Here is a 23,114-nt window from a genome sequence, read left to right as displayed (position 1 = left end):
ACACACGCAGGAAGCTTCACGTCTTCACGGTATGTCTTGTCAGTTACAAACATACCCCGTCCTTCTGTCCCAAGGCTCCCAGCTCGAAGGTGGGATCTGCAAACATCCGACAATTCCTGACAAGGAAGTGCGGCTATTGCCAGCCAATCACGTGACCATGGCAAAAGGGACAGGATTGGTTCACACGGCACCAGCTCATGGCATGGATGATTACAGTGTGGCTTCACAGTTTAAACTGTCTGTGGTATGATCTATTTTAAAAATGTTTGAACCAAGCAACAGAAAATGTTCTTTAGTTGTTAATAATTTGTTGATCAACAGAAATGATATTAAGAACAATTTTAATAACAGATCACTGCTTCAGTCACGTATCATGAAAAAAAACCCAAACATGGATGACGTGATGCGGTTAAAGCTGCTTTTTGCCTCTCTGTAATGGTGTGTATGTTTCTCTTCAACCAAAGGAGTGCATGGTGGATGAGGACGGCAAGTTCACTGAACTGGCCGGCCCCGAGCTGCAGAATCTGTCTGTGATGAGCGAGGGCACTGACAAAGGTACAGCAAAATATGTGAAAAAAGGGAACACAATAATGCTAAGTCTTAGCCCACGTGGATGTGTGAATGCATGTGTTGTTTTTTTAAATGTCTGTGTCTTTTGTTTTCCTCTTTGTGTTCGTTAGTGATCTCCATGCTGAAGGAGTGCGGGGCTCTGGTGAAGGAGGAGCAGTGTGTCCACAGTTACCCGTATGACTGGAGGACGAAGCAGCCGGTTGTCATCAGGCCTAGTAAGCAGTGGTTTATCAACACAGCGTCGCTTAAAGACAAAGCCAAGGTAAAGCTAGACGACATAGTGTGGTTAGACTAGTTTTTGTTTTTCTTTAGCTCCTATTTATTTGCTGGGAAAGAATATAATCTATTCCTGGTTCACATGAAGTGATGTAATGTGTGTGACTCACTTCACATTTATAGTTTGCTCAAAGTTAGACTAAGATTTGTGTGTGTGTGTGTGTGTGTGTGTGTTTATTTAGGAGGCACTGCAGAAAGTGCGTGTTTTGCCAGAGTCGGCGAGGGCCAGCCTGCTGACCATGCTGGACAAACGGACATACTGGTGCATCTCCAGACAGCGGAGCTGGGGCGTCCCGATCCCAGTCTTCTACCACAGAGAGACTGGAGAGGCTCTCATCAACAAGTAAGCTGACACACACACACACACACACACACACATGCAGACAAACTGGCTTGCACACATGCTTGGATACACACAAATACTACATGCACATTTTTACATTTTTCAAGTTGAAAAACACACACATATACTGTATGTACTGTATGTATATGTGTGTGTTTATGTATATTTTTGTATGTTTTTTGTGTTGTTATAGTTATTTTTTTAATTACAGTCCTGAGATGTTTTATTCCTGGTTTAACTACACAATTCCCTTTGTATTTGTATTTGAAAAGTACCTTATTAATACATTTTTATACATTTTTTATAAGTTATTATTGTTGTTTTTGTTGTTGTTGTTGTTAGCTACCTTTAAATGCTCTCTCTTGTCTCTGCAGACACACAGTGACCCATATAGCAAAGCTCTTCAAAGAAAAAGGCAGTGACTGTTGGTGGGAGCTTCCTGTTGAGACTTTGCTGCCAGAAGAGGTCCTCAAGAAGGTGAGTGTATGTTTGTTTGTGTCAATGTGTGTGTGTGTGTGTGTGTGTGTGTGAAGGTGAAATTAAGTGATTAAGGAGAGTTTTTAGGTTCCCTAGGGACGAAAAAATATGATTAATAATAATGTGGTCAGTTTTCTGTTGGCCAACTAATGAATCACTTCTTGTTCACGCTGTTTCCTTTTGTGTGTGTGTGTGTGTGTGTGTGTGTGTGTGTGTTTCTGTCTTTCTGTATTAGAGTAAAGCAGGTCCAGTGACTGATTACGTTCGTGGAGAAGACGTCCTAGACATCTGGTTTGACAGCGGAGCTTCATGGGCTGCTGTACTTGAAGGTACATCTGAATTTTTTTCCTGTTTTGTAGATCTAGATTTGGTTCATTTTGTGGAAATCAGCGTATATGAAATACTTCATATTCTGATGGACGCTAACACAAATACAAGTTTAACTTCATTTTTATTATTAATGATCCTGTTAGAGAAGGTGTGATTTGCCGAAAACTGATGTCATTTGCTGCAAATGCTTTGCCTGCTGATTAGTTGTTTAAAACCATATGTTTTCCTTTCCAGTTTTTATCGTCTATATAAAGTTGATATTATACACTGATAATGTTGTACCTTTATACTTATCTCCCTCCTTCCCTTACACTTCTCAGGGTTGTTCTTAGAGTAGCAGCAGATAATTCTTCAGCTCATTTCAGTGACTGCCAGCATCCAAAATGCCTTTAATCGCCTCTCCTCATTAGTTTTATGTTAGAGAAAGCTGCTTACATGCTTCTTAAACAGTCCACTTATTAAGTTGCTTTGCTAAGTCTATTGTAAGTAAAAGCATTAGTTTGCTGACCACAAACATGGATTAGAAGGCAGTGCGGCCTCAGCACACCAGGGTCACCATACAAGGTGTTCCCAGGTGACCGAAAACTGTCATCAGCATACAAGGCTTCTGCAGCTCAACATTAGCAGAACAGCAGGCAATAAAATTAGTGAAGTTATTTATACTGTAGATCCACCGTAACCTTATTTAGCGACGAATCTTAACATCATGCATACAAAAGTGTGCCAGTGTGGGAAGAAAAAGTGTTTTTTTGTTTTCATCTGCATTTAACAATTCTTTCCACAAGTTAAACTGTCTGGTAGCCTTAAGATGTTAAAAAAACCCCAAGTGAGTACTTGTTTTTTAGAATTTTCTAGACACAAGTGTTGTTGTTTTTTTAAAGTAATAGCAGCAAATAATTTCAGAATTATCTGATTATCTGTTATGGTATGCCAGTCCACTACTGGCTGACTACGACACATAATTCTGAAATTATTTATGTTAAGATGTCATTTGTATGGAAGCTCAGAGAGGCAAACGGACGGGAAAAATGATTGGGATCCATTTTCTAAGTCTGATCCCTGTCTGTGTTTATGACTTGCAAACAGGTTAAAAAAGGTTTTGTCAGGATCTTCTTTCTGAGTCCCTTAAAAAAAGATTTTCATCTGTGAAGCTGGTGTTAGTCCTTCGGAGAGTCAGTCGGAGTGAAGTAAAAACAAACTATGATGTCCAGTGATATTGAGAAAATACGTTGATTAAGAACAGCCTTGATAGCGGTGTCTGTCTCGTCTATACCTCTTGCCAGTTTTGTTATTACTCCTGGTTGGCTCTGGTGCACTGTTTGACAACGGCATTAGTCCCACCTGCAGTAGTGGTTGGTTGTTTTCTACGTTTATGAAAAAAACGTTTTTTCCTGTCACAGTGAATCAGCTGACTGGAGCTCAGTAGAGCAGGTAGATTCAAAGGTCTGGACCAAGGCAAGTGACTTAAGAACAGGCAACAAAAAAGTTTTGCCAGGATAATTTTTTTAAGTTCCTGGAAAAAAAAGTTTTTTTTTCCATCTGTAAAAATAGGTTATTTTTATTTATTTTTTGGTCAGGATCAGTGATAGCTGTTTTACTAATTATTTTGGCCACATGAGGGTTATAAAAAGGACTAAAGGCATTCATGTCTTTATGTCTTCCAGGTTTACCTTGTGTACAAAAATGATTCCCGAAAAAAAGACAAAAAAACAAAAATTCCACCTGCAAAAACTCTTTTTAACTTCCTCTTGAACCCAGTTTAGACCAGACTTTGAAAATGGATCTCCAGTATGTTTTTCTTTACTTGCCTTTCAGGGCTTCCATACATTTGCTTGTGAATCACAGTAAAAACCATCTGACTTGCTCAGGTTTGACCTGCTCAATGTCGCTGTTTGGTTGTGTTGTCATTTCCAGAGGAGATGGAGGGAGACGCTGAGGAGCCTGAGTCACGTCTCAGCTGGCTCCCTGCTTCACTTCGCAAACCTCTGGTCACAGGTTATATAATCATCCAACTACTGGCCAACGCAGCTGCCTCTGTGTCCCAGTGTGTCTTTGGACCCCTCTGTCTCTGTTTTTTCACTCCTTTTACTCCTGTTGTCTCAGTGCGCTTGTTAATGTTCCCTAATACTAATGTTAGTGAAGAGATCTTTTACATGTCAAACGAGCATCTCTCATCTTCTGAACAACACAGCTCCTCTCCAGTGTCTGAATACTGAAAATGGACATTTAATACTCCTCAAAGTGCATTTGACTGTGCTGTGAGGAGGATTTATGAAAACCAAACATGGGCGTGGGAGATTAGGAGGAAGTCCGAAAGCATGACTCTCAGGTCCTCCCTTTTAACCCCCTCTCCTTCTCTCTGTGGCAGTTTCTTTTTCCAGGAATGGCCCAAACGCTGCACTCCTTTGCTATGTGTTTTCATCAGGATAGAAGTGGATGAGGCTGAAACTTCTTTGTGCCTGTGATGCCATGGCTGCAACACCTGTCTGTCAGATAGCCCTCTATATGAAATGTGTGACCATCTTAAATTTGAAATGGATAAAACAAGGTATTCTGGGTTATTTGGCATGGCCACTGAGCCTTTCGCAATGGTCACCTTTAAATGTGGTCACTGAACGCAGGATACATTGTTGAATATCCCCACTAACGCTGGCTGGTCTCTCTTGTCTTTTATAGACATTCTCTCTTCTGGGACACTCTTCACATGCACTGTTTTGCTTACCTAAATTTTGGTGGGATGTGAGTGTAAAGGTAACTTAATAACTGCTCTTTTTTTCTTTAACATACCCCCCTCCAGAGTCAGACTCCAGGGCAGATGCATATGTGGAAGGGAAGGACCAGATTGGAGGCTGGTTTCAGTCCTCGCTGCTCACCAGCGTAGCCGTCAGGAACAAGGCGCCTTACAAGTAAGTTCCCTGTCCATTTGTTGTGGTGTGAGCGATATCTGGATGACTGTAAATGACTGGATGTGTATACCAGATACATAGAAAATAGATTCTGTTTTTCTAACATGAGTAAATGGTGTTTGAGTGGAAAAAAAGCATCTAGTAGACATTGCTCTTGCAAGTCTACAAAGAGCCACTGAATGGTCACCGGTGTACTTGATAGTGAGTAAAATTGAAGACAAAAAGGCAAAGAAGCTTGTTCTTATTTGTAAAGAAGAATATAGTCACACGCTTCATTGGTGTTTCAGGGGCTGCTCCTGCAATTGTTGTTGCATTTTCTAAAGTTGGGGGTGTCATAAGAAATAGATGAAAAAAGTGGTCAAAATTTAAACAGCAGAAGCTGAGGTATTGTTAATTTTTGGTCAAGCTCCAAAAGTACTAGATCCTACATCAAACATAAAGCAACTTCATATGATTTTAAAGGCATGCTATTTTATTTAACCACATTTTAGTGATAAACATGTAATTGCAAACTATGCAAAGGCATTTTCAGACATATTATCTTTTGACATTTTCATAAATTCAATTTTTTTTTCATGACAATATTCTGTGTTTTTTTTATGATTAAAAAAATATAGTATGATTTTTGATGATTTTTTTAATGTTATACTATACAATGACATGAAATCATTTTTATTTTCTATGAGATTTTCTGTTTTTGGCCATTTTTTCAACATGCTATATTATGACGTTTTTAGCCTTTTCTGCCTTTTCTGCCTTTTGACATGTCCATTTTTTGGACATGTCAAAATTTGATTTTTCGCCATACTGTGGTAGGCGGTTTTCAACAATTTTTTCAATGTGCTATATTAGGATTTTTTGGCTTTTTTGGGGCCCTTCATTCGACATGCTATATTATGATGTCTTTGGCCCTTTTGTCAACATGCTATACCTGGGCTCGTCTCGACGAGCTATGATGAGCAGTTTTAGACATTTTTTGGACATGTCAAAATTTGAGATATTTCGCCATACTATACTATGCGGTTTTTGGCCATTTTTTTGACATGCTATGTTATGACATTTTTTGGCCTTTTTTGGTCCCTTGGTCAAGATGCCACTGTGGCACGTATCTACAAGCTTTAATGAGCAGTTTTGAGTATTTTCGGACATTTCAAAATGTGAGATTTTTGCCATACTATAGTATGCGATTTTTGGCTATTTTTTCAACATACTACATTGTGACTTTTTTGCCTTTTATTGGTCCTGATTTCAAATTGCTGCGCTATGGTGTATTAGTGTGAGCTATTATAAGCGGTTTTGCAGCCATTTTTTAGGCCTTTTCAAAATGTGGGGTTTGTTCCATACTATAGTAGGCATTTTTTGCAGTTTTAAAAATGCTATGCTATGGTGCTTCTGTGTTAGGTTCAATAAGTGGTTTTCAGCCATTTTCAGGACATGTCCAAATTTGCAAAAAAAAATGCTATATTATGAGTTTTGGGCCTTTTTTTGCCCCCCTTGTCAACATGCTATGCAATGGTGTGTCTATGTGAGGTATAATAAGTGGTTTGAAGCCATTTTTGGGATGTGTCAAAATTTTAGATTTTTGCCATACTATAGTATGGGATTTTTGGCAATTTTGTCAACGTGCTGTATTATGACTTTTGGGCCTTTCTTTCGCCCTGTTTTCAACATACTATGCTATGGCACATCGCCCTGAGCTGTAATAAGTGGTTTTCAGCCATTTTTAGGACATGTCAAAATTTGAGATTTTTACCATACTATAGTATGCGATTTTTGGCCAAATTTTCAATATGATCTATTATGACTTTTTGGCCTTTTTGGCCTTTTTTTCACCATCCTATGCCAAGGTGCGTCTATGTGAGGTGTAATAAGTAATTCAAAGCCATTTTTGGGACGTGTCAAAATTTGAGATTTTTGCCATGCTATAGTATGCGATTTTTGGCCAAATTTTCAACATGTTGTATTCTGAAATTTTGGCCTTTTTTGGCTCTGTTTTCAACATGCTATGATATGGCACATCTCTCTGAGCTGTACAAAGTTGTTTACAGCCATTTTTCAGGACATGTCAAAATTTGAAATTTTTGCCAAACTATAGTATGCAATTTTTGGCCAATTTTTCAACATGCTAAATTATGACTTTTTGGCCTTTTTTGGCCCTACTTTCAACATGCTATGCTATGGTGCGTCTATGTGAGGTACAATAAGTGGTTTGAAGCCATTTTTGGGTAGTGTCAAAAATTGAGATTTTTGCCATACTATAGCATGCGATTTTTGGCCATTTTTTCAACATGCTATATTATGACTTTCAACATTTCAACATGCTATGCTATGGTGCGTCTATGTGAGGTGTAATAAGTAGTGTGAAGCCATTTTTGGGACATGTCAAAATGTGAGATTTTTGCCATACTATAGTATGCGATTTTTGGCAATTTTTTCAACATGCTGTATTATGACTTTTGGGCCTTTTTTTGGCCCTGTTTTCAACATTATATGCTATGACACGTGTCTGTGAGCTGTAATAAGCATTTATCAGCCATTTTTGGAACATGTCAAAATTTGAGACTTTTGCCATGCTATAGTATGCGATTTTTGGCCAAATTTTCAACATGCTATATCATGAGTTTTTGGCCTTTTTTTGGCCCTTCTTTCAACATGCTATGCTATGGTGCGTCTATGTGAGGTATAATAAGAAGTTTGAAGCCATTTTTAGGACATGTCAAAATTTGAGATTTTTGGCCAGATTTTCATCATGCTATATTATGACTTTTTGGCCTTTTTTGGCCCTGTTTTCAACATGCTATGCTATGGCACATCTCTCTGAGCTGTAATAAGTGGTTTTCAGCCATTTTTTAGGACATGTCAAAATTTGAGATTTTTGCCATACTATAGTATGCGATTTTTGGCCAATTTTTCAACATGCTATATTATGACTTTTTGGCCTTTTATGGCCCCTTTTTTCAACATGCTATGCTATGTCACGTCTCTGTGAGCCGCAATGAGCAGTTTTCAGCCATTTTTGGGACATGTCCAAATTTGAGATTTTTGCCATGCTATAGTATGCGGTTTTTGGCCAAATTTTCAACATGATCTATTATGACTTTTTGGCCTTTTTTTGGCCCTGTTTTCAACATGCTATGCTATGGCACATCTCTCTGAGCTGTAAATACGTTGTTTACAGCCATTTTTAGAACATGTCAAAATTTGAAATGTTTGCCATACTATAGTATGCGATTTTTGGCCATTGTTTCAACATGCTATATTATGGCACATCTCTCTGAGCTGTAATAAGTGGTTTTCAGCCATTTTTAGGACATGTCAAAATTTGAGATTTTTGCCATACTATAGTATGCGATTTTTGGCCAAATTTTCAACATGGTATATTATGAGGTTTTGGCCTTTTTTTGGCCCTTCTTTCAACATGCTATGCTATGGTGCGTCTATGTGAAGTATAATAAGTGGTTTTCAGTCATTTTTAGCACATGTCAAAATTTGAGATTTTTGCCATACTATAGTATGCGATTTTTGGCCATTGTTTCAACATGCTATATTATGGCACATCTCTCTGAGCTGTAATAAGTGGTTTTCAGCCATTTTTAGGACATGTCAAAATTTGAGATTTTTGCCATACTATAGTATGCGATTTTTGGCCAAATTTTCAACATGCTATATTATGAGGTTTTGGCCTTTTTTTGGCCCTTCTTTCAACATACTATGCTATGGTGCGTCTATGTGAAGTATAATAAGTGGTTTTCAGTCATTTTTAGGACATGTCAAAATTTGAGATTTTTGCCATACTATAGTATGCGATTTTTGGCCAAATTTTCAACATGCTATATTATGATTTTTGGCCTTTTTTTGGCCCTTCTTTCAACACGTTATGCTATGGCACATCTCTCTGAGCTGTAATGAGTGGTTTTCAGCCATTTTTAGGACATGTCAAAATTTGAGAGTTTTGCCATACTATAGTATGTGATTTTTGGCAATTTTTTCAACTTCCTGTATTATGACTTTTTGGCCTTTTTTGGCCCTTCTTTCAACATACTATGCTATGGTGCATCTTTGTGAAGTATAATAAGTGGTTTTCAGTCATTTTTAGGACATGCCAAAATTTGAGATTTTTGCCATACTATAGTATGCGATTTTTGGCAATTTTTTCAACTTGCTGTATTATGACTTTTGGGCCTTTTTTGGGCCTTCTTTCAACATGCTTTGCTATTGCACATCTCTCTGAGCTGTATTAAGTGGTTTTCAGCCATTTTAGGACATGTCAAATTTTGAGATTTTTGCCATACTATAGTATGCGAGTTTTGGCCAAATTTTCAACATGCTATATTATGAGGTTTTGGCCCTTTTTTGGCCCTTCTTTAAACATACTATGCTATGGTGCGTCTATGTGAAGTATAATAAGTGGTTTTCAGTCATTTTTAGGACATGTCAAAATTTGAGATTTTTGCCATACTATAGTATGCGATTTTTGGCCAAATTTTCATCATGCTATATTATGACTTTTTGGCCTTTTTTGGCCCTTCTTTCAACATACTATGCTATGGTGCATCTTTGTGAAGTATAATAAGTGGTTTTCAGTCATTTTTAGGACATGCCAAAATTTGAGATTTTTGCCATACTATAGTATGCGATTTTTGGCAATTTTTTCAACTTGCTGTATTATGACTTTTGGGCCTTTTTTGGGCCTTCTTTCAACATGCTTTGCTATTGCACATCTCTCTGAGCTGTATTAAGTGGTTTTCAGCCATTTTTGGGATTTGTCAAAATTTGAGATTTTTGCCATACTATAGTATGCGAGTTTTGGCCAAATTTTCAACATGCTATATTATGAGGTTTTGGCCCTTTTTTGGCCCTTCTTTAAACATACTATGCTATGGTGCGTCTATGTGAAGTATAATAAGTGGTTTTCAGTCATTTTTAGGACATGTCAAAATTTGAGATTTTTGCCATACTATAGTATGCGATTTTTGGCCAAATTTTCAACATGCTATATTATGAGGTTTTGGCCTTTTTTGGCCCTTCTTTAAACATACTATGCTATGGTGCGTCTATGTGAAGTATAATAAGTGGTTTTCAGTCATTTTTAGGACATGTCAAAATTTGAGATTTTTGCCATACTATAGTATGCGATGTTTGGCCAAATTTTCAACATGCTATATTATGATTTTTGGCCTTTTTTTGGCCCTTCTTTCAACACGTTATGCTATGGCACATCTCTCTGAGCTGTAATGAGTGGTTTTCAGCCATTTTTAGGACATGTCAAAATTTGAGATTTTTGCCATACTATAGTATGCGATTTTTGGCCAATTTTTCAACATGCTATATTATGAGTTTTTGGCCTTTTTTTTGGCCCTTCTTTCAACATGCTATGCTATGGTGCGTCTATGTGAAGTATAATAAGTGGTTTTCAGCCATTTTTAGGACATGTCAAAATTTGAGATTTTTGCCATACTATAGTATGCGATTTTTGGCCAAATTTTCAACATGCTATATTATGAGGTTTTGGCCTTTTTGTGGCCCTTCTTTCAACATGCTATGCTATGGTGTGTCTATGTGAAGTATAATAAGTGGTTTTCAGTCATTTTTAGGACATGTCAAAATTTGAGATTTTTGCCATACTATAGTATGCGATTTTTGGCCAAATTTTCAACATTCTATATTATGACTTTTTTGCCTTTTCTGGCCCTTCTTTCAACATGCTATGCTATGGCACATCTCTCTGAGCTGTAAGAAGTGGTTTTCAGCCATTTTTAGGACTTGTCAAAATTTGAGATTTTTGCCATACTATAGTATGCGATTTTTTGGCCAAATTTTCAACATGCTATATTATGAGTTTTTGGCCTTTTATGGCCCGTTTTTTCAACATGCTATGGTATGGCACATCTGTCTGAGCTGTATTAAGTGGTTTTCAGTCATTTTTAGGACATGTCAAAATTTGAGATTTTTGCCATACTATAGTATGCGATTTTTGGCCAATTTTTCAACATGCTATATTATGAGGTTTTGGCCTTTTTTTGGCCCTTCTTTCAACATGCTATGCTATGGTGCGTCTATGTGAAGTATAATAAGTGGTTTTCAGCCATTTTTAGGACATGTCAAAATTTGAGATTTTTGCCATACTATAGTATGCGATTTTTGGCAATTTTTTCAACTTGCTGTATTATGACTTTTGGGCCTTTTTTGGGCCTTCTTTCAACATGCTATGCTATGGCACATCTCTCTGAGCTGTATTAAGTGGTTTTCAGCATTTTTTAGGACATGTCAAAATTTGAGATTTTTGCCATACTATAGTATGCGATTTTTGGCCAAATTTTCAACATGCTATATTATGAGGTTTTGGCCTTTTTTTGGCCCTTCTTTCAACATACTATGCTATGGTGCGTCTTTGTGAAGTATAATAAGTGGTTTTCAGTCATTTTTAGGACGTCAAAATTTGAGATTTTTGCCATACTATTGTATGCGATTTTTGGCCAAATTTTCAACATGCTATATTATGAGGTTTTGGCCTTTTTTTGGCCCTTCATTCAACATACTATGCTATGGTGCGTCTATGTGAAGTATAATAAGTGGTTTCCAGTCATTTTTAGGACATGTCAAAATTTGAGATTTTTGCCATACTATAGTATGCGATTTTTGGCCAATTTTTCAACATGCTATATTATGATTTTTGGCCTTTTTTTGGCCCTTTTTTCAACATGTTATGCTATGGTGCGTCTATGTGAAGTATAATAAGTGGTTTTCAGCCATTTTTAGGATATGTCAAAATTTGAGATTTTTGCCATACTATAGTATGTGATTTTTGGCCAAATTTTCAACATGCTATATTATGAGGTTTTGGCCTTTTTTTTGCCCTTCTTTCAACATACTATGCTATGGTGTGTCTATGTGAAGTATAATAAGTGGTTTTCAGTCATTTTTAGGACATGTCAAAATTTGAGATTTTTGCCATACTATAGTATGCGATTTTTGGCCAATTTTTCAACATGCTATATTATGAGGTTTTGGCCTTTTTTTGGCCCTTCTTTCAACATACTATGCTATGGTGTGTCTATGTGAAGTATAATAAGTGGTTTGAAGCCATTTTTGGTACGTGTCAAAATTTGAGATTTTTGCCATACTATAGTATGCGATTTTTGGCCAAATTTTCAACATGCTATATTATGAGTTTTTGGCCTTTTATGGCCCCTTTTTTCAACATGCTATGGTATGGCACATCTGTCTGAGCTGTATTAAGTGGTTTTCAGCCATTTTAAGGACATGTCAAAATTTGAGATTTTTGCCATACTATAGTATGCGATTTTTGGCCAAATTTTCAACATGCTATATTATGAGGTTTTGGCCTTTTTTTGGCCCTTCTTTCAACATACTATGCTATGGTGCGTCTATGTGAAGTATAATAAGTGGTTTGAAGCCATTTTTGGGACGTGTCAAAATTTGAGATTTTTGCCATACTATAGTATGCGATTTTTGGCCAAATTTTCAACATGCTATATTATGAGTTTTTGGCCTTTTATGGCCCCTTTTTTCAACATGCTATGGTATGGCACATCTGTCTGAGCTGTATTAAGTGGTTTTCAGCCATTTTAAGGACATGTCAAAATTTGAGATTTTTGCCATACTATAGTATGCGATTTTTGGCCAAATTTTCAACATGCTATATTATGAGTTTTTGGCCTTTTTTTGGCCCTTCTTTCAACATGCTATGCTATGGTGCGTCTATGTGAAGTATAATAAGTGGTTTTCAGCCATTTTTAGGACATGTCAAAATTTGAGATTTTTGCCATACTATAGTATGCGATTTTTTTGGCCAAATTTTCAACATGCTATATTATGAGGTTTTGGCCTTTTTTTGGCCCTTCTTTCAACATACTATGCTATGGTGCGTCTTTGTGAAGTATAATAAGTGGTTTTCAGTCATTTTTAGGACGTCAAAATTTTAGATTTTTGCCATACTATAGTATGCGATTTTTGGCCAAATTTTCAACATGCTATATTATGAGGTTTTGGCCTTTTTTTGGCCCTTCTTTCAACATGCTATGCTATGGTGCGTCTATGTGAAGTATAATAAGTGGTTTCCAGTCATTTTTAGGACATGTCAAAATTTGAGATTTTTGCCATACTATAGTATGCGATTTTTGGCCAATTTTTCAACATGCTATATTATGATTTTTGGCCTTTTTTTGGCCCTTTTTTCAACATGTTATGCGATGGCACATCTCTCTGAGCTGTAATGAGTGGTTTTCAGCCATTTTTAGGACATGTCAAAATTTGAGATTTTTGCCATACTATAGTATGCGATTTTTGGCCAAATTTTCAACATGCTATATTATGAGGTTTTGGCCTTTTTTTGGCCCTTCTTTCAACATACTATGCTATGGTGCGTCTATGTGAAGTATAATAAGTGATTTTCAGTCATTTTTAGGACATGTCAAAATTTGAGATTTTTGCCATACTATAGTATGCGATTTTTGGCCAAATTTTCAACATGCTATATTATGAGTTTTTGGCCTTTTTTTGGCCCTTCTTTCAACATGCTATGGTATGGCACATCTGTCTGAGCTGTATTAAGTGGTTTTCAGCCATTTTTTGGACATGTCAAAATTTGAGATTTTTGCCATACTATAGTATGCGATTTTTGGCCAAATTTTCAACATGCTATATTATGAGGTTTTGGCCTTTTTTTGGCCCTTCTTTCAACATGCTATGCTATGGTGCGTCTATGTGAAGTATAATAAGTGGTTTTCAGCCATTTTTAGGACATGTCAAAATTTGAGATTTTTGCCATACTATAGTATGCGATTTTTTTGGCCAAATTTTCAACATGCTATATTATGAGTTTTTGGCCTTTTTTGGCCCTTCTTTCAACATGTTATGCGATGGCACATCTCTCTGAGCTGTAATGAGTGGTTTTCAGCCATTTTAGGACATGTCAAAATTTGAGATTTTGCCATACTATAGTATGCGATTTTGGCCAAATTTTCAACATGCTATATTATGAGGTTTTGGCCTTTTTTGGCCCTTCTTTCAACATACTATGCTATGGTCCGCCTATTTGAAGTATAATAAGTAGTTCTAAGCCATTTCTGGGACCTGTCAAAATTTGAGATTTTTGCCATACTATATTATGCGATTTTTTGCCAAATTTTCAACATGCTATATTATGAGTTTTGGCCTTTTATGGCCTTCTTTCAACATGCTATGGTATGGCACATCTGTCTGAGCTGTATTGAGTGGTTTTCAGCCATTTTTAGGACATGTCAAAATTTGAGATTTTTGCCATACTATAGTATGCGATTTTTGGCCAAATTTTCAACATGCTATATTATGAGTTTTTGGCCTTTTTGGCCTTCTTTCAACATACTATGCTATGGTGCGTCTATGTGAAGTATAATAAGTGGTTTGAAGCCATTTTTGGACGTGTCAAAATTTGAGATTTTGCCATACTATAGTATGCGATTTTGGCCAAATTTTCAACATGCTATATTATGAGTTTTTGGCCTTTTATGGCCTTTTTTCAACATGCTATGGTATGGCACATCTGTCTGAGCTGTATTAAGTGGTTTTCAGCCATTTTAAGGACATGTCAAAATTTGAGATTTTTGCCATACTATAGTATGCGATTTTTGGCCAAATTTTCAACATGCTATATTATGAGGTTTTGGCCTTTTTTTGGCCCTTCTTTCAACATACTATGCTATGGTGCGTCTATGTGAAGTATAATAAGTGGTTTTCAGTCATTTTTAGGACATGTCAAAATTTGAGATTTTTGCCATACTATAGTATGCGATTTTTTTGGCCAAATTTTCAACATGCTATATTATGAGTTTTTGGCCCTTTTTTGGCCCTTCTTTCAACATGTTATGGTATGGCACATCTCTCTGAGCTGTATTAAGTGGTTTTCAGCCATTTTTAGGACATGTCAAAATTTGAGATTTTTGCCATACTATAGTATGTATTTTGGCCAAATTTTCAACATGCTATATTATGAGGTTTTGGCCTTTTTTTGGCCCTTCTTTCAACATACTATGCTATGGTGCGTCTATGTGAAGTATAATAAGTGGTTTTCAGCCATTTTTAGGACATGTCAAAATTTGAGATTTTTGCCATACTATAGTATGCGATTTTTGGCCAAATTTTCAACATGCTATATTATGAGGTTTTGGCCTTTTTGGCCCTTCTTTCAACATGTTATGCTATGGTGCACATCTATGTGAAGTATAATAAGTGGTTTTCAGCCATTTTTAGGACATGTCAAAATTTGAGATTTTTGCCATACTATAGTATGCGATTTTTTTGGCCAAATTTTCAACATGCTATATTATGAGTTTTTGGCCTTTTTTGGCCCTTCTTTCAACATGTTATGCTATGGCACATCTCTCTGAGCTGTAATGAGTGGTTTTCAGCCATTTTTAGGACATGTCAAAATTTGAGATTTTTGCCATACTATAGTATGCGATTTTTGGCCAAATTTTCAACATGCTATATTATGAGTTTTGGCCTTTTTGGCCCTTCTTTCAACATGCTATGCTATGGTGCGTCTATGTGAAGTATAATAAGTGGTTTTCAGCCATTTTAGGACATGTCAAAATTTGAGATTTTTGCCATACTATAGTATGCGATTTTTGGCAATTTTTTCAACTTGCTGTATTATGACTTTTGGGCCTTTTTTGGCCCTTCTTTCAACATGCTATGCTATGGTGCGTCTATGTGAAGTATAATAAGTGGTTTTCAGCCATTTTTAGGACATGTCAAAATTTGAGATTTTTGCCATACTATAGTATGCGATTTTTGGCCAAATTTTCAACATGCTATATTATGAGTTTTTGGCCTTTTTTTGGCCCTTCTTTCAACATGCTATGCTATGGCACATCTCTCTGAGCTGTAATGAGTGGTTTTCAGCCATTTTTAGGACATGTCAAAATTTGAGATTTTTGCCATATTATAGTATGTGATTTTTTTGGCCAAATTTTCAACATGCTATATTATGAGTTTTTGGCCTTTTTTGGCCCCTTTTTTCAACATGCTATGCTATGGCACATCTGTCTGAGCTGTATAATAAGTGGTTTTCAGTCATTTTTAGGACATGTCAAAATTTGAGATTTTTGCCATACTATAGTATCGATTTTTTGGCCAAATTTTCAACATGCTATATTATGAGGTTTTGGCCTTTTTTGGCCCTTCTTTCAACATGCTATGCTATGGTGCGTCTATGTGAAGTATAATAAGTGGTTTTCAGCCATTTTAGGACATGTCAAAATTTGAGATTTTGCCATACTATAGTATGCGATTTTTGGCCAAATTTTCAACATGCTATATTATGAGTTTTGGCCTTTTTTGGCCTTCTTTCAACATGTTATGCTATGGCACATCTCTCTGAGCTGTAATAAGTGGTTTTCAGCCATTTTTAGGACATGTCAAAATTTGAGATTTTTGCCATACTATAGTATGCGATTTTTGGCCAAATTTTCAACATGCTATATTATGAGGTTTTGGCCTTTTTTTGGCCCTTCTTTCAACATGTTATGCTATGGCACATCTCTCTGAGCTGTAATGAGTGGTTTTCAGCCATTTTTAGGACTTGTCAAAATTTGAGATTTTTGCCATACTATAGTATGCGATTTTTGGCCAAATTTTCATCATGCTATATTATGACTTTTTGGCCTTTTTTGGCCCTTCTTTCAACATACTATGCTATGGTGCATCTTTGTGAAGTATAATAAGTGGTTTTCAACAATTTTTAGGACTTGTCAAAATTTGAGATTTTGCCATACTATAGTATGCGATTTTGGCCAAATTTTCAACATGCTATATTATGAGTTTTGGCCTTTTTGGCCCTTCTTTCAACATGTTATGCTATGGCACATCTATGTGAAGTATAATAAGTGGTTTTCAGCCATTTTAGGACATGTCAAAATTTGAGATTTTGCCATACTATAGTATGCGATTTTTGGCCAAATTTTCAACATGCTATATTATGAGGTTTTGGCCTTTTTTTGGCCCTTCTTTCAACATACTATGCTATGGTGCGTCTATGTGAAGTATAATAAGTGATTTTCAGTCATTTTTAGGACATGTCAAAATTTGAGATTTTTGCCATACTATAGTATGCGATTTTTGGCCAAATTTTCAACATGCTATATTATGAGGATTTGGCATTTTTGTGGCCCTTCTTTCAACATACTATGCTATGGTGTGTCTATGTGAAGTATAAAAAGTGGTTTTCAGCCATTTTTAGGACTTGTCAAAATTTGAGATTTTTGCCATACTATAGTATGCGATTTTTGGCCAAATTTTCATCATGCTATATTATGACTTTTTGGCCTTTTTTGGCCCTTCTTTCAACATGCTATGGTATGGCACATCTGTCTGAGCTGTATTAAGTGGTTTTCAGCCATTTTAGGACATGTCAAAATTTGAGATTTTTGCCATACTATAGTATGCGATTTTTGGCCAAATTTTCAACATGCTATATTATGAGGTTTTGGCCTTTTTTTGGCCCTTCTTTCAACATACTATGCTATGGTGCGTCTATGTGAAGTATAATAAGTGGTTTTCAGCCATTTTAGGACATGTCAAAATTTGAGATTTTTGCCATACTATAGTATGCGATTTTTGGCCAAATTTTCATCATGCTATATTATGAGTTTTTGGCCTTTTTTGGCCCTTCTTTCAACATGTTATGCTATGGCACATCTGTCTATGTGAAGTATAATAAGTGGTTTTCAGTCATTTTTAGGACATGTCAAAATTTGAGATTTTTGCCATACTATAGTATGCGATTTTTGGCCAAATTTTCAACATGCTATATTATGAGGTTTTGGCCTTTTTTGGCCCTTCTTTAAACATACTATGCTATGGCACATCTATGTGAAGTATAATAAGTGGTTTTCAGCCATTTTTAGGACATGTCAAAATTTGAGATTTTTGCCATACTATAGTATGCGATTTTTTTGGCCAAATTTTCAACATGCTATATTATGAGGTTTTGGCCTTTTTTTGGCCCTTCTTTCAACATACTATGCTATGGTGCGTCTTTGTGAAGTATAATAAGTGGTTTTCAGTCATTTTAGGACATGTCAAAATTTGAGTTTTGCCATTCTATAGTATGCGATTTTTGGCCAAATTTTCAACATGCTATATTATGAGGTTTTGGCCTTTTTTTGGCCCTTCTTTCAACATGCTATGCTATGGTGCGTCTATGTGAAGTATAATAAGTGGTTTCAGCCATTTTTAGGACATGTCAAAATTTGAGATTTTTGCCATACTATAGTATGCGATTTTTGGCCAAATTTTCAACATTCTATATTATGATTTTTGGGCTTTTTTTGGCCCTTTTTTCAAAATGTTATGCTATGGTACGTCTCTCTGAGCTGTAATGAGTGGTTTTCAGCCATTTTAGGACATGTCAAAATGTGAGATTTTGCCATACTATAGTATGCGATTTTTGGCCAAATTTTCAACATGCTATATTATGAGGTTTTGGCCTTTTTTTGGCCCTTCTTTCAACATACTATGCTATGGTGCGTCTATGTGAAGTATAATAAGTGATTTTCAGTCATTTTTAGGACATGTCAAAATTTGAGATTTTTGCCATACTATAGTATGCGATTTTTGGCCAAATTTTCAACATGCTATATTATGAGTTTTTGGCCTTTTTTGGCCCTTCTTTCAACAAGTTATTGTATGGCACATCTGTCTGAGCTGTATTAAGTGGTTTTCAGCCATTTTAAGGACATGTCAAAATTTGAGATTTTGCCATACTATAGTATGCGATTTTTGGCCAAATTTTCAACATGCTATATTATGAGGTTTTGGCCTTTTTTTGGCCCTTCTTTCAACATGCTATGCTATGGTGCGTCTATGTGAAGTATAATAAGTGGTTTTCAGCCATTTTTAGGACATGTCAAAATTTGAGATTTTTGCCATACTATAGTATGCGATTTTTTTGGCCAAATTTTCAACATGCTATATTATGAGTTTTTGGCCTTTTTTGGCCCTTCTTTCAACATGTTATGCTATGGCACATCTCTCTGAGCTGTAATGAGTGGTTTTCAGCCATTTTTAGGACATGTCAAAATTTGAGATTTTTGCCATACTATAGTATGCGATTTTTGGCCAAATTTTCAACATGCTATATTATGAGGTTTTGGCCTTTTTTTGGCCCTTCTTTCAACATACTATGCTATGGTGCGTCTATGTGAAGTATAATAAGTGGTTTGAAGCCATTTTTGGGACGTGTCAAAATTTGAGATTTTTGCCATACTATAGTATGCGATTTTTGGCCAAATTTTCAACATGCTATATTATGAGTTTTTGGCCTTTTATGGCCCCTTTTTTCAACATGCTATGGTATGGCACATCTGTCTGAGCTGTATTAAGTGGTTTTCAGCCATTTTTAGGACATGTCAAAATTTGAGATTTTTGCCATACTATAGTATGCGATTTTTGGCCAAATTTTCAACATGCTATATTATGAGGTTTTGGCCTTTTTTTGGCCCTTCTTTCAACATACTATGCTATGGTGCGTCTATGTGAAGTATAATAAGTGGTTTGAAGCCATTTTTGGTACGTGTCAAAATTTGAGATTTTTGCCATACTATAGTATGCGATTTTTGGCCAAATTTTCAACATGCTATATTATGAGTTTTTGGCCTTTTATGGCCCCTTTTTTCAACATGCTATGGTATGGCACATCTGTCTGAGCTGTATTAAGTGGTTTTCAGCCATTTTAAGGACATGTCAAAATTTGAGAGTTTTGCCATACTATAGTATGCGATTTTTGGCCAAATTTTCAACATGCTATATTATGAGTTTTTGGCCTTTTTTTGGCCCTTCTTTCAACATGCTATGCTATGGTGCGTCTATGTGAAGTATAATAAGTGGTTTTCAGCCATTTTTAGGACATGTCAAAATTTGAGATTTTTGCCATACTATAGTCTGCGATTTTTTTGGCCAAATTTTCAACATGCTATATTATGAGTTTTTGGCCTTTTTTGGCCCTTCTTTCAACATGTTATGCGATGGCACATCTCTCTGAGCTGTAATGAGTGGTTTTCAGCCATTTTTAGGACATGTCAAAATTTGAGATTTTTGCCATACTATAGTATGCGATTTTTGGCCAAATTTTCAACATGCTATATTATGAGGTTTTGGCCTTTTTTTGGCCCTTCTTTCAACATACTATGCTATGGTGCGTCTATGTGAAGTATAATAAGTGATTTTCAGTCATTTTTAGGACATGTCAAAATTTGAGATTTTTGCCATACTATAGTATGCGATTTTTGGCCAAATTTTCAACATGCTATATTATGAGTTTTTGGCCTTTTTTGGCCCTTCTTTCAACATGTTATGCTATGGTGCGTCTATGTGAAGTATAATAAGTGGTTTCAGCCATTTTTAGGACATGTCAAAATTTGAGAGTTTTGCCATACTATAGTATGCGATTTTTGGCCAAATTTTCAACATGCTATATTATGAGTTTTTGGCCTTTTTTGGCCCTTCTTTCAACATGTTATGCTATGGCACATCTCTCTGAGCTGTAATGAGTGGTTTTCAGCCATTTTTAGGACATGTCAAAATGTGAGATTTTGCCATACTATAGTATGCGATTTTTGGCCAAATTTTCAACATGCTATATTATGAGGTTTTGGCCTTTTTTTGGCCCTTCTTTCAACATGCTATGCTATGGTGCGTCTATGTGAAGTATAATAAGTGGTTTCAGCCATTTTTAGGACATGTCAAAATTTGAGAGTTTTGCCATACTATAGTATGCGATTTTTGGCCAAATTTTCAACATGCTATATTATGAGTTTTTGGCCTTTTTTTGGCCCTTCTTTCAACATGCTATGGTATGGCACATCTGTCTGAAGTATAATAAGTGGTTTTCAGCCATTTTAGGACATGTCAAAATTTGAGATTTTGCCATACTATAGTATCACGATTTTTGGCCAAATTTTCAACATGCTATATTATGAGGTTTTGGCCTTTTTTTGGCCCTTCTTTCAACATACTATGCTATGGTGCGTCTATGTGAAGTATAATAAGTGATTTTCAGTCATTTTTAGGACATGTCAAAATTTGAGATTTTTGCCATACTATAGTATGCGATTTTTTTGGCCAAATTTTCAACATGCTATATTATGAGGTTTTGGCCTTTTTTTGGCCCTTCTTTCAACATACTATGCTATGGTGCGTCTATGTGAAGTATAATAAGTGGTTTGAAGCCATTTTTAGGACATGTCAAAATTTGAGATTTTGCCATACTATAGTATCACGATTTTTGGCCAAATTTTCAACATGCTATATTATGAGTTTTGGCCTTTTATGGCCCTTCTTTCAACATGCTATGGTATGGCACATCTGTCTGAGCTGTATTAAGTGGTTTTCAGCCATTTTAAGGACATGTCAAAATTTGAGATTTTTGCCATACTATAGTATGCGATTTTTGGCCAAATTTTCAACATGCTATATTATGAGGTTTTGGCCTTTTTTTGGCCCTTCTTTCAACATACTATGCTATGGTGCGTCTATGTGAAGTATAATAAGTGGTTTGAAGCCATTTTTGGTACGTGTAAAAATTTGAGATTTTCGCCATACTATAGTATGCGATTTTTGGCCAAATTTTCAACATGCTATATTATGAGTTTTTGGCCTTTTATGGCCCCTTTTTTCAACATGCTATGGTATGGCACATCTGTCTGAGCTGTATTAAGTGGTTTTCAGCCATTTTAAGGACATGTCAAAATTTGAGAGTTTTGCCATACTATAGTATGCGATTTTTGGCCAAATTTTCAACATGCTATATTATGAGTTTTTGGCCTTTTTTTGGCCCTTCTTTCAACATGCTATGCTATGGTGCGTCTATGTGAAGTATAATAAGTGGTTTTCAGCCATTTTTAGGACATGTCAAAATTTGAGATTTTTGCCATACTATAGTATGCGATTTTTTTGGCCAAATTTTCAACATGCTATATTATGAGGTTTTTGGCCTTTTTTTGGCCCTTCTTTCAACATACTATGCTATGGTGCGTCTATGTGAAGTATAATAAGTGGTTTTCAGTCATTTTTAGGACATGTCAAAATTTGAGATTTTTGCCATACTATAGTATGCGATTTTTGGCCAAATTTTCAACATGCTATATTATGAGGTTTTGGCCTTTTTTTGGCCCTTCTTTCAACATGCTATGCTATGGTGCGTCTATGTGAAGTATAATAAGTGGTTTTCAGTCATTTTTAGGACATGTCAAAATTTGAGATTTTTGCCATACTATAGTATGCGATTTTTGGCCAATTTTTCAACATGCTATATTATGATTTTTGGCCTTTTTTTGGCCCTTTTTTCAACATGTTATGCTATGGCACATCTCTCTGAGCTGTAATGAGTGGTTTTCAGCCATTTTAGGACATGTCAAAATTTGAGATTTTTGCCATACTATAGTATGCGATTTTTGGCCAAATTTTCAACATGCTATATTATGAGGTTTTGGCCTTTTTTTGGCCCTTCTTTCAACATACTATGCTATGGTGCGTCTATGTGAAGTATAATAAGTGATTTTCAGTCATTTTTAGGACATGTCAAAATTTGAGATTTTTGCCATACTATAGTATCACGATTTTGGCCAAATTTTCAACATGCTATATTATGAGTTTTTGGCCTTTTTTTGGCCCTTCTTTCAACATGCTATGGTATGGCACATCTGTCTGAGCTGTATTAAGTGGTTTTCAGCCATTTTAAGGACATGTCAAAATTTGAGAGTTTTGCCATACTATAGTATGCGATTTTTGGCCAAATTTTCAACATGCTATATTATGAGGTTTTGGCCTTTTTTTGCCCTTTCTTTCAACATGTTATGCTATGGTGCGTCTATGTGAAGTATAATAAGTGGTTTTCAGCCATTTTAGGACATGTCAAAATTTGAGATTTTTGCCATACTATAGTATGCGATTTTTGGCCAAATTTTCAACATGCTATATTATGAGTTTTTGGCCTTTTTTGGCCCTTCTTTCAACATGTTATGCTATGGCACATCTCTCTGAGCTGTAATGAGTGGTTTTCAGCCATTTTTAGGACATGTCAAAATTTGAGATTTTTGCCATACTATAGTATGCGATTTTTGGCCAAATTTTCAACATGCTATATTATGAGGTTTTGGCCTTTTTTTGGCCCTTCTTTCAACATACTATGCTATGGTGCGTCTATGTGAAGT

General features: G+C 35.9%; 1 protein-coding gene across 2 annotated transcripts in view; it reads left to right on the top strand.

The window, feature by feature from the left end:
* Window positions 1–23,114, top strand: part of iars2 (isoleucyl-tRNA synthetase 2, mitochondrial) — a 53,244-nt gene that overhangs the window by 4,271 nt on the left and 25,859 nt on the right. The window contains exons 9-16 of one of the 2 annotated variants that reach the window (XM_042500240.2): window positions 75–244; window positions 465–555; window positions 681–832; window positions 1,029–1,189; window positions 1,564–1,666; window positions 1,902–1,995; window positions 3,911–3,991; window positions 4,794–4,902. In XM_042500240.2, the coding sequence (XP_042356174.1) occupies window positions 75–244; window positions 465–555; window positions 681–832; window positions 1,029–1,189; window positions 1,564–1,666; window positions 1,902–1,995; window positions 3,911–3,991; window positions 4,794–4,902 (961 nt within the window). The remainder of the gene's footprint in view (window positions 1–74; window positions 245–464; window positions 556–680; window positions 833–1,028; window positions 1,190–1,563; window positions 1,667–1,901; window positions 1,996–3,910; window positions 3,992–4,793; window positions 4,903–23,114) is intronic. The other variant, XM_042500241.2, reaches the window with a different exon arrangement.

The sequence above is a fragment of the Plectropomus leopardus genome, chromosome 14 (assembly GCF_026936395.1).
Source record: "Plectropomus leopardus strain MGB_pleo_1.0 chromosome 14, ASM2693639v1, whole genome shotgun sequence".
Taxonomy (NCBI): domain Eukaryota; kingdom Metazoa; phylum Chordata; class Actinopteri; order Perciformes; family Serranidae; genus Plectropomus; species Plectropomus leopardus.
This window is presented reverse-complemented; position numbering and strand designations above follow the sequence as displayed.